The sequence below is a fragment of the Sander lucioperca genome, chromosome 9 (assembly GCF_008315115.2).
Source record: "Sander lucioperca isolate FBNREF2018 chromosome 9, SLUC_FBN_1.2, whole genome shotgun sequence".
NCBI lineage: Eukaryota > Metazoa > Chordata > Actinopteri > Perciformes > Percidae > Sander > Sander lucioperca.
The window spans coordinates 23527016-23540029 of NC_050181.1; the positions used below are offsets into that span (position 1 = coordinate 23527016).

At 38.6% G+C, this 13014-nt stretch overlaps 1 protein-coding gene across 11 annotated transcripts in view; it reads right to left on the reverse strand.

The window, feature by feature from the left end:
- Positions 1 to 239: 239 nt before the first annotated feature.
- Positions 240 to 13014, reverse strand: part of LOC116043953 (sickle tail protein homolog) — a 93188-nt gene continuing 80413 nt past the window's right edge. For 4 of the 11 annotated variants that reach the window (XM_036004865.1, XM_036004863.1, XM_036004866.1 and 1 more), the window contains 3 exons: positions 6295 to 8286; positions 4912 to 5031; positions 240 to 1759 (listed from right to left, as the gene is read on the reverse strand). In XM_036004865.1, the coding sequence (XP_035860758.1) occupies positions 884 to 1759; positions 4912 to 5031; positions 6295 to 8286 (2988 nt within the window). In that variant the 3' untranslated portion in view covers positions 240 to 883. Of the gene's footprint in view, positions 1760 to 3636; positions 4293 to 4911; positions 5032 to 6294; positions 8287 to 13014 lie in introns of those variants that run through there. The other 7 variants (XM_036004871.1, XM_036004870.1, XR_004898212.1 and 4 more) reach the window with 6 other exon arrangements.

A 13014-nucleotide genomic window follows, 5' to 3' on the forward strand; every position in this document is an offset into this window, starting at 1 on the left:
CAGCTACGATAGAAAAACATGTGCTGTCCTTGCTGCTGCTGGCGTACTAATACCACGGGGGACTAGAGAGATTTTTGAGGCTCATATCAATATGAAAGCTTCAACTTTTTTGACGACATATCAGCTGATATTCATTTTTTAACATGAACACACGAACATGTTTGATAAGGATAAGGATTGTCACTTATTTAAAGGCTCAGAGGCCCTGTGCACGGTCACACAAGTGTTTTTAAAAATAAAAAATAATATGTATTTATTTGTCTTTGTTACAACTTAGCTCTCCTCCAGGTCTGTGTCGGAGTATACAGTGTGTGTTTTGTTTTTGTTTTGTTATTATGATTGTTAAATGTTATGTTCTATTTGCTTTGTATGTGTATGCTTATGTAAAGCACTTGTAATTGCCTTTGTGTATGAACTGTGCCATATGAATAAATTGCTTTGCCTTACAGACATCTCCTTCACTCTCTCTGTATAAAAAAAACTAGAATAAACAATGCTAGTTTTATACGACCTAAATATATCTTTGGTATGCCTGTGCTGCACTTTGTTATTTATCAACTGACATATGCGGTGATAAAGAAATATTTATAAGCTAAAAACGGCCAATATTCGTAACCATGCCATGTATCGGCCGGGCTCTGGGGGTGGCTGTATAGACGCACGTCGTACGGCACTCGTGTGGTTTGGATTTCAAAAGGATTTCAGGCCAGACTTGCATTTTTTCCAGGTTTTACAAGCCATGTCTTTGTCCACAACCCATCCAAAAAGGGCAAAAGGTAAACATCACACAATATTGCTGTAGGAACAAAGTGCAATTTAGCGTCTTTCGTCATCGTGTGTATGCTGCACTTACATATTTTTTGAAAGCCTGAATGGTAGATGATCACGCTGTGTCCTTAGAGGCCGCCGCCGTGCGAAGGACTTGGCCAGCGTGTCTCCCGCCGCCTTTCTTGCCGCGGCCCGGAGAGCTGGGGTTGGACGCTGACATTCGGACACTCCCCGCCCTGTGACTCGCCACGGCGGGGAGGAGGGCGGAGGAGGGGGAGGGGGAGGGGGAGGGGGAGGGAGGGGAGGAGGAAGAGGAGGTCGGGGACAGAGAGGAGGAGGTGGAGGACGAGGATGGCGAGGATGAAGAGTAGGAGGATGAAGTGTAGTAGCTGTGTTGGGAGGCGAGGGCGGCGCTGGAAGTGGTGGTGGTGGCGGTGGAGGTGAGGGTGAGGTGGTGCTGGTGTTTGCTGCTGCCGCTGCTGCTGCTGCTGCTGCGAGGCCCGCGCTGGGCCGGGCCGGCGCTAGCGTGGGATGGCGACAAGACGTGGCTGGATGAGGGGAGGAGACGACTCAGATTCAGAGACGGGATAAAAGATTTGTGAGGAGGAGCGGGGAGAGAAAAGGAAGGCAAGGACTGAGAGGGGGAGCGAGGCGGGGAGTCTGACGTGTTTTTCACCGTGGAGGAAGAGGAGAGGGGACACAGAGAAGCCTGTTGCCTGGAAGGCTGGGCAGAGGAGGCAGAAGAGGGACGGGACGGAGACAGAAGCGAGTGTTTCCCAGAAGAGGGGGTGGAGGAAGCAGAGGAGGAAGAGGAGGAGGAGGAGGAGGAGGAGGAGGAGGAGAGTTCGGTGGTGTCTGAGCAGTGAGGAGTGGACAGAGAGGCAGACGGGTGTTTCCCAGAGCTATGGCACAAGGCTGGGATCTTAGAGGCACGCAAAGCAACGAGCGAATGGCTAATATCCCCGGCTGCTCTACTGCTTCCGCTGTCCGCCTGTAAACAGACATCACGGGACACGGCAAGTCAAAGCCAACAACACACAGCTTACAGGAAAAAGGAGAAGAACACTCAATTTGAGCACCCATACATGTTACTTCTATGGCTTTGGCCAGCCAATCCCCTTCTTAACGCTAGAAATGATACAGTCCACTCATCTCGCACCGCAAAGTGGCACAGAGAAAACGTCCCTACAAAGCAGATGAGGCCGGTAACCTGTTGACACACTGACCATTAGTGCTCTGATTTATCGTCAGACCTGGGAGAGCTTGAAACTAGTTCTTGCGATGTGTCGTCAGACCCGTCTAAAGGTCCGAGTCTACAGCTGTTGGCCAATCACAGCCTGCCGTCACAGAGAGGGCTGAGATCAAAATAATTGTAGAGTGGTGGAAGAAGTATTTATATCCTTTACTCAACTGAAAGAAGCAATGCCACAGTTATAAACACTTAATTACACACTGCATTAAAAATTGTTACGTTAGTAAAAATATGGCAAAATGTACTTTTATACTGTATATTTGTAAACTATAGAGTGTGGTCTAGACCTACTCTATCTGTAAAGTGTCTCGAGATAACTCCTGTTATGATGTGATACTATAAATAAAATTGAATTGAATTGAATTATAATAATATTACTGCATTCATATTATCTATAACTAGTGATGCATTTGTGTCTTAGTAGCATTTTACTAGTTTGCTGAATGTTGAGTTGGAGCTAATTTAGTTCATATGCTGTCGGGTAGTTCAATCTATAACATCAGCACGTTATGTGTAAAGTAACTGTAGCACAAATAAATGCAGTAAAAAGTACAATATCCATCCATTCATTGTCATCCGCTAATCCGGGGTCGGGTTGCAGGGGTCCAATATTTCCGGCCCCTGCACACAAGGCTTATCACTTATAAAAACAAAGTGCGTGATTGTTTCGTAAAGTGACAAAACTTGTTGGGCACAGTCCCCTAAATTCCCCTGTGAAAGAGTTTTCAGGTGCTGTTTGACAATGTGAAGCACTTTGTTGAAAGCATGCTGATGCATCTATTTGTACCATTACCTGGCAGGACTGGCAGCAAAACTATGGCGCAATTCTTTTTGGAGCAGTTTATACTCTGCAAACAGCTAACGTGATAGCTTCTTCCATCATGTACTCTCCAGTTTAGAGCTGCCTCCTAACTGTAAGCTGTAAACCCAGCTTCTCCTCTCTCCTTTCTGTTGCTCTGATACTCTCAGCAGACAGAGTCTGTGAATATGCTAATGTGGAACTATCACCTCCACTAGTTTAGACACTTTAATTTGAACATGATAACTACATGTAGATAGCACAAACAGCAAACACAGCCACATAGTCCACACATATTTAAAGTTACTATGTGTAGGATATGAATGTTTTCCTCCTCCTTTTTTATTGTCGTCTGGTGGCTGTTTTTAGCATTACGTGCTAGCAGTAGCTAGTTCTTACAAATATTTGGTTGCCTACTTTACTGACTCCCAGGATAAACAGCCACTGTTCAGTGAACTGCTGATTAGAAGTTCCCACGTAACGGAACATCTTGATAAGGTGTCTCATGTACTGATCCAATCGTTGTTGACCTCTGGGTGTACGCCCTAAAAGCCCAGGCAAAGTGTGTCAGATTACAGGTTAAGCCCATTCTCACTTATCTGTTTATATCCAAAGTGTAGAAATGCTTCCTGATGTAACGACAAATGCAAATGGTGAGGATAAGTCCTCCCTTTTCCACTCGGGCAGGGTCTCTATATGTCGTTGATCGCCACATTTTCTCTTTTTGGCTGAAATGCACTTTTGCTTTCCATCACATGTTATATGTAACACTCCTCCCTTTTTTTGGCTTAACATAATCCTAAAGAAACACTCTTTCTTCTTTAGTTAATGTTCTTTCTATACTGGCCAAAGACATAGTAGTAGCATGCATGACTGACCTAATGCAGTGCTATTTCTCTTCAATTAATCAGGATTTGCCTGGAAACAGTAAAGTTCATGTACAAACATAATGTCCGTGACAGAAATTATTAAAAGACATAAAATACTTTTCAGAATAACTTGTTGTGTAATTACTTTAACTTGTCATGAAAGACATTATGATTAAACTCTCTAAACAGTGGTGCCACCGACCACAACATACATGCAGTACTGACACGATGACATATACGTTCATGACACATAAATGTGATGGTAATCAATGACGGAGGTTTCAACTGGATTATTAATATTTGTAAACGGTGGCTTTTGTGTCCTTGTTTGAGGAACAAGAGATTTTGAGAGTTTTTGACACCCGGATATAATATTTCCACAACTCACTGCCAGATGAAGAACGCTTGTACACGGTGAATGTGCAGGTTACATGCAGGTCAAGATCCACTCCGTGATCCAGAAACTCAACTGTCAACTGTGCTGAGTTTCAAAACAGCTAATTTTGGATATGGAGGCATTAATGGGTACTATCACATAAATCAGGGAGTGTATCTTGAAAGGAGGGAGCCAAGGTGAAGAGGAACATGCACAGACAGATATTAACTGGAGATAGACCACACAAGATAAGACAGATATGGACCATGGCAGAAATGAGCTCAACACATTAAAAAACTCACTGCAAACAGCCAAATCATTATCTTCTAATCTAATCTTTTTCCAAGCTATTGACTAATTGTTAATATATAAAACAGTAGTGGCACACAGTTCACCCTCATCTAAGCTATTTATCTCAAATAAGATAGTAATTTACACAGATTTATTCCACATGACTTAACCCCAAGTTTCTGCTTGCTGACTGCATATTTCAGGGACTAAGAGGGTAAACTCATGTCTCATGAGTCTACCCAGATTTTAATATTTATACAACTTCATGGTAAGCAGAATCCAACCTGAAGTTTCAGATGATTTCAGATGAAGTGGAAACGTTATTCATTATTGATTTTCTTTAAATAATGATGATGGGAGGGTTATGTTGACCCTCTGTTAGTTACCACTAAGTAATCGAATATACTGATACTTGACAACAAAAGGTCAAAGGTTGTTGATTAACCCTAACCCTGCAATATGAGTACGGTAACGCAAATCCAGTTGCCATTTGTTGGAGCATTACAGTGATTCCCCTTCCGTCTATGCTGACTCAGGTCTCTCAGAGTTCATTTACCTGCTTCTGGGTGGCCTGCTGCTGGCCCTTAGCTGTCTTCTCTGGTGAGCCAGAGGAGGGCGAGGAGTGAGACTTGGTGTGGAGTCGCTGAGCAGAAGAGCTGGCGCTGCTGCTGGAGGTCTAGCAAGGAGATGGATAATCACAGGGTGAGTTAGTATCAGCTGGCTGGGACTGTGTTATCATTTTAAAAAACACGTAGGAGATACAGCATTTGTATGATAGCAGCTCCAACACTAAAACTTGTTAAAAGCATCAGATTCAAGAAGCAAAGATGACATCATTGATTTCCAAGTTATTAAACCACAGCAGCACATGTAGGGAACATGTGCATTACTGTACGTAGTGGGGTATATCAGTCATCAATGCTGGTTGAAATGGGCAAACAGTAAGAACATTTTAAACAATATCAAACGATATTAAGCAACATTATCAAAGACGTGATTGGATGCAAACAGACAGGAAATGTGTGCAGGACGATGTGAACTGAGGCAAAAGTCCATCTGCGTGAGCTGAAAATGTTTTTACTTTTGCAAAAGCAATTCATACAAGGGAGGAAAGAAAGGAAGGAAGTTAGGCAAGTTTTGGGAAAACAGGCAGACTCCTGGTACGTATATAGGCTAGCTGGCTGAACCTAACATTTGTACAGTGGGACCAAATTCCATTCTCAAATTCTCTGTCCACAGGAGCAAATGCCAGGAGATGAGTTCTTACTAAAACAAAATTATGACTGGTTTGTTAACTGCATGTCAAATTAATCAGAGCACACAAGGCCTAAGTTACCATAAGACCGGTTACTGACAAGCATTTAAAAGGCTATCTTTAAACGGAGTCCAAGGCAGTCACTCCACATTAAACACAACGGGGCTACATTCAATTCCAGCTAACTTCGCGGAGAACAATGAGGGCAAAACAGCCTCACCTAACTATTTTAACTGAATATTCTCTGTCTAGCTCAGCTGAAAACACAGAATCTGCAGCACGTTACCAGGCCGTTCACTACCGAGCCTGTTTGTAACCGGTAGGCAACCCCAACGTGATCTTCCCCTGTTCAACTAACTTCACGAGATAGTGTGCAACTATCCTGCTTTTTTTTTTACAGACGTGAACTCACCCCAGACACGTGCCTTGTTCATGGACTCAAGGCGAGTGCGCTGCTGAGAATGAATAGGAGAAACACTGGAATGGATATTTGGCGTTATTTTACGGGGAACACTAATGTATGAAACTGGAAATTAGATTAATGTTCCGGATCGTCCCGGCCCACTTTAACCCCTGCATAGAACACAGAACATATGTGAAGAGTCAGAGAGTCAGAGCAGAGAGCCCGCCACCAGCCCAGCATCACTGAAGCAAGCGAGCTCCGCAGGCAGAGGAACATCAGACCTGTTTCTTGGTGGAGGTTTTCCCAGTGTCGTGTGGAGGCTGTGCTTTGGCCCTCTTACTCTGAGGTGGATTTGGGCCCTTGAGGATCTGAGAGGCTGGCCTCTTGGACGGGCTTCTCTCCCTTTCTCGTTTGACTTTGTCTTTAAGCTGAGCTCTGGCAGAGGAGTCAATGGAAGAATCGGGGGACTGAGGAGGCGAAGACACAATGCTGCAGGACGGGGAGGAAGGGGCAGACATAGTGCCCACACTGATTTCCAACTGTTTAATGGACTCTTCCAGACTGTCAATAGAGTCGAGGGTAGTTTTGCAGAGCTCCTTCCTCTGGCTACGTGACTTTGAGTGTCTGGTGTCAATGGGAGAGGAGACCTTGATGTCTCTGTCACAGGCATTGTCTTCACCCAAGTTCAACTGTTTGGTACTGTTGGTCTCAAACCTCTTTGATTCTTTTGTCTTCTTCTTGGTCGTCTTAGCTGCCGTTCTGTCCGACGTTATCTCCTCCTCTTCCTCATAGACAACAACCTGAAGAGTCTTCTTTCCTGTTTTGATTGTCCCTGTCCGCATGGCCTGGCTAATTGCAGCCAGTTTGTCTTTGGGAAACTTAAATTTAAATTTCTTTTTGGTCTCTGGCTTTCCAGGCGGTTCTGGTTTATCCTGGTCTTGGTTTGCAGAAATGGAGCCATTATGCCCTGAAGTTCTTTGATGTTGCATATGTAGAGAATTCTGACCATTTCCTGTGAAATCTTTCAGGTCTAAGTCCATATTTGATGCGGTGATGCACATTTTTCTTACGTCCTGTTTCTCTTCATCCTGCAGTGTCTCCTTTTCCTCCACAATATTTTCTGGAAAGAGAATCCCATTAAAGTCTTCTTCACATTCAAAGATGGTAGACAGACGCTTGTAGGCTGACTGAATGTCCATAGGCTCATTCAGGAAAATGATAATAGGTTTCTTATCAGAGTCACCACTGTCCTGGAAACTCTGGTTCTCATATGCCAGATAAATGGGTTCACCGGAGCTGTCCCCAGCTGCGGTCTGTACGTCGGAGGGACTCATTTCGGCTAGGTCTTCCTCTTTGGACTGTGTCCAGACTCTTGGACTCCTGGAGATTCTAAGGCTGATTTTACCAGCCGGAGGTGGTGGAGGAGGAGGTCCCTCATTTTCCCAAATTTCGGGGCTCAGGCTACCTCCTTCTTCTGTGTATTGTGATTGGTCCCTGGATAGCTGCGCCGTTGCCTCCGGGTTCTGGGGTAAAAGTTTAAGGACAGGAGAAGAAGCTACACACTCCGGGTCTGAGCTCAGAGACCTATCCTGCTCAATGTCTATCAAGCAATCCTCTGGGGTGTTTTCTTTTTGTAGCGTTAAAACCACCATCAGGTTTGACTTCTTCTCAGCTGGTACCTCTTTGACAGAGTTTTCATTTGTCTGCTCAGGACTTGTGTCAGTAGCTTGAATGTTTTCTTTTTGAAGAGTAACAATTGTTGTAAACTTGACCTTCTTTTCTGCTGCGGTTGGGGAGCACACATGTCCAACAACCTCCTTGTTAATCTGATCAGAACTTTTCACAGTAAGATCATTTTGCTTTTGTGAAGTTGTCACTGCAAAAACCTCCATCTTTGCTTTCTTTTGGGTTGGTGTTGGTACCTCCTTATTCTTCTGGACAGTCTGAAGATCTTGTAAAGCGACAGGTGGGGGTACCAGCGCCTTCTCTACTCTTGCACAGTTTGAGGAAGGCAATTGTTTCAGCACATTCTCCTCTGTTTCCTTCTTCTTATTAGGATTGACATTGCCTTTCTTTACTTCAATGTGTCCTTCCAGTCCAACTGCTGTTATGAGTTTACGAGGGCAGCCATCTGTAATTCCCATCTGAGAAACTGACTGGTGGTCAGATGGTGCTAACTCTGAAATCTTTAGATCTGCAGATGTCCTCACCTCTTTTTTCCATTGCTTATTTCCACCTGGCAAATCATTATAATTTGACAGTTCTGTAGTCACCTATAATTGGAAAAAGCAAGATTAAACACTTCATAACCTGGAAATTAATAAGAAAAATATTAAATTTAGTGTTTTATATCCCAGTATTACTTAAAATACATGTCCATTGTTTCTCCAGTATTACTATAGACAACTAGTGTTCATATAAGCATTCTTGTGTCTTTGTATCTATTACCTATGTAGGCAAGGGTTCTGTATGTGCTGTATTGTGGGTGTGTGTGCTCAGGCATAGTGTGATCGATCCCAGTTAAAAGTATATGAAAGACTTGAGAAGCCAAAAGCAGGGTGGAGAGCTGAAGTTTATTAATCCCAAAAGGCAGGTATAGAGTACGTACAGTCCATATAACCAAAGATCAAGGAAAGACAATGCAAGGCTGCCATAGCGAAAGATGTTTAGGACAGTTTTCATCGCCCTTTTCCTATTGGCAGTTTGGGCCTACCGCCAGGCTGAGGTGAGTGTGGCTTACCAGCGTCAGAGTTTACGAAAGCGAAAGTTATATATACTATGACTTTTTTATTAATATTTTCGACATAATATGCTATGATTTTTTTCATACATTTCTTTATGATTTTCCTATGACTTTTTTTCGACATGCTATACCATGACTTTTTTCGACATACTATACTATGACTTTTGAATCACTTTTTTCAACATAATATACAATGACTTTTTTATCCATTTTCAACCTACTATACTATGACTTTATCATTTTTTTCAACATACTATACTATGACTTTTTTATCCATTTTCGACATATTATACTGTGACTTTTTTCAACATACTATACTATGACTTTTTTTGAAACATACTATACTATGAGTATTTTTTAAATCATTATTTCGACATATAGACTATGAGTTTTTTTTATAAATGTTTTCAACATGCTATTTCATGACTTTCTCGACATACGATACTATGACTTTTTAATCACTTTTTTCGACATACTACATTATGAATTTTTCATGAAAGGCATTTCAGTTGACCAGGAAGTTGTTTCAGTTTAACAGGAAGGTGGCTAGGAAAAGTAATTTAACATTCTCTGACTGGGATCCAAACCTGAGTCTCCCACATGACAGTCAGTGATATAACTCATTGAGCCATCCAGCTATTCCAGGTTGCAGGTAATTTTGCAATTAATATATCTTATTTACGTGAGAAAAAGTTATCTCTGAAAAACAAGCAAAAAAAACAATCCTGTTTTTCTGAATTAATGAGTCATTATCTCATGAGTTCCCCAAAACAGAGCTCTTCTTCTGTAACCCTGCAAACATGACCTTTCTTTCTTGTATTTACTTCCTGCATGAAATCAGGACATGCTCCACAGAGGCAAAAACAGAGCTCTCTTTTGGGGAATTCATAAACTTTTTTTTTTGTCAGGTCAGATAGCTTAGAGCGATAAAAGAATGCTTGAAAGACAGAAGGTTGAGAGTTCAAATCATCTATGTTTCATTAAGTTTTGAGGTCAAAAATACTAAGTGAAAGAGACAAATATGACGGAAACATAGCCATTGTTGTGAGGTCAGATAGCTTAGGGGGATAAGAAAATGTCCAGCCTACAGAAGGTTGTGTGTTCAAATCTTATATGTTTCAGTAAGTTTTAAGGTCCAATATACTAAGTGAAAGAGAGAAATATGAAAAAAACCTAAACCTTTCTGTCAGGTCAGATAGCTTAGGGTGATAAGAGAATAATTTGTAGACAGAAGGTTGTGTGTTCAAATCTTATAGGCTGCAATAAGATTCAAGACCTACTTCACAGGAATGAACAATTCTAATTGATGAAGAGAAAAGTTATAAGGTTGTGTTCCTGTCACTCTCTTTCCCAAACGATTGGTTTTAAGATATAAATGCACTTTTCGACATACTATACTATGACTTTTTTAACACTTTTTTCAATATACTATACTATGACTTTCTTCCTTTTATTCGACATACCATACTATGATTTTTTTATCACGTTTTACCTCTTTTTTTCCTGAGTTTTTTAAATATTTTTTTCGACATACTATAATATGACCTTTTTATAATTTTTTTTGACATGCTATGCTATGACTTTTTTTAACATACTATACTATGACTTTTTTCGACATTCTATACTATGAATTTTTTGACTTTTTATGACATACTATGCTATGACTTTTGTATCACTTTTTATCGACATACTATACTATGACTTTTTTAATAAATTTTTTCGACATTCTTATACTATGAATTTTATAACTATTTTCGACATACTATACTATGACTTTTTTAATACATTTTTTCGACATGCTATACTATGACCTTTTTTCGACATTCTATACTATGACTTTTTTATCAATTTTTTCGACATTTTATACTATGAATTTTATGACTTTTTTCGACATACTATGCTATGACGTTTTCATAAATATTTTCAAAATGCTATGCTATGACTTTTTTCGACATACTATGCTATGACTTTTCCATAAATTTTTTTCAACATGCTATACTATGACTTTTTTCTACATACTATACTATGACTTTTTTATAATTTTTTTCGACATTTTATACTATGAATTTTATAACTATTTTCGACATACTATTCTATGACTTCTGTATCACTTTTTATCGACATACTATGCTATGACTTTTTTATCATTTTTTTCGACATGCTATACTATGACTTTTTTCAACTATCTATACTATAAATTTTAGAACTTTTTTCGACATTCTATACTATGAATTTTATGACTTTTTCGACATACTATGCTATGACGTTTTCATAAATATTTTCAAAATGCTATGCTATGACTTTTTTCGACAAGCTATACTATGACTTTTATGACTTTATTTGACATACTATGCTATGACTTTTATGACTTTATTTGACATACTATGCTATGAATTTTATGACTTTTTACGACATACTATGCTATGACTTTTTCATAAATTTTTTCAACATGCTATACTATGACTTTTTTCGACAAGCTATACTATGACTTTTTTATCACTTTTTTTGACATAATATTCTATGACTTTTGTATCACTTTTTTTTCGACATACTATACTATGACTTTTTTTAGTAATTTTTTCGACATGCTGTACTATTACCTTTATTCGACATTCTATACTATGACTTTTTTTTATCACTTTTTTCTACATACTATACTATCACTTTTTTAATACATTTTTTCGACATGCTATACTATGACTATTTTCAACATTCTATACTATGAATTTTATGACTATTTTCGACATCCTATTCTATGACTTTTGTATCACTTTTTTTCGACATACTATACTATGACTTTTTTATCAATTTTTTCGACATGCTATACTATGAATTTTTTTCGACATGATACTATGAATTTTAGGATTTTTTTCGACATACCATGCTATGACTTTTTCATAAATTTTTTCAACATGCTATACTATGACTTTTCGACATGTTATACTATGACTTTTTTCGACAAGCTAAACTATGACTTTTTTTATACATTTTTTCGACATGCTATACTATGAATTTTATGACTTTTTTCGACATACCATACTATGACTTTTCGACATACCATACTATGACTTTTCGACATGTTATACTATGACTTTTTTCGACAAGCTAAACTATGACTTTTTTATTCATTTTTCAACATGCTATACAATGAATTTTATGACTTTTTTCGACATTCTATACTATGAATTTTTTGACTTTTTACGACATACTATGCTATGACTTTTTCATAATTTTTTTTCAACATGCTGTACTATGACCTTTTTTCGACATTCTATACTATGACTTTTTTATCACTTTTTTCGACATGCTATACTATGACTTTTTAATCACTTTTTTCTACATACTATACTATGACTTTTTTAATTAATTTTTTTCGACATGTTATACTATGACCATTTTGGACATTCTATACTATGAATTTTATGACTATTTTCGACATACTATTCTATGACTTTTGTATCACTTTTTTTCGACATACTATACTATGACTTTATCATTTTTTTCGACATGCTATACTATGACTTTTTTCGACAATCTATACTATAAATTTTAGAACTTTTTTCGACATTCCATACTATGAATTGTATGACTTTTTCGACATACTATACTACGACTATTTTTATCAATTTTTTCGACATTGTATACTATGAATTTTATGACTTTTTTCGACATACTATGCTATGACGTTTTCATAAATATTTTCAAAATGCTATGCTATGACTTTTTTCGACAAGCTATACTATGACTTTTATGACTTTATTTGACATACTATGCTATGACTTTTTCATAAATTTTTTCAACATGCTATACTATGACCTTTTTTCGACATTCTATACTATGACTTTTTATCACTTTTTTCGACATCCTAGTCTATGACTTTTGTATCACTTTTTTTCGACATACTATACTATGACTTTTTTATCAATATTTTCGACATGCTATACTATGACTTTTTTCGACATGATACTATGAATTTTAGGACTTTTTTCGACATACTATGCTATGACTTTTTCATACATTTTTTCAACATGCTATACTATGACTTTTCGACATGTTATACTATGACTTTTTTCGACAAGCTAAACTATGACTTTTTTATACATTTTTTTGACCTGCTATACAATGAATTTTATGACTTTTTTCGACATACCATGCTATGACTTTTTCATACATTTTTTCAACATGCTATACTATGACTTTTCGACATGTTATACTATGACTTTTTTCGACAAGCTATACTATGACTTTTTTCAACATG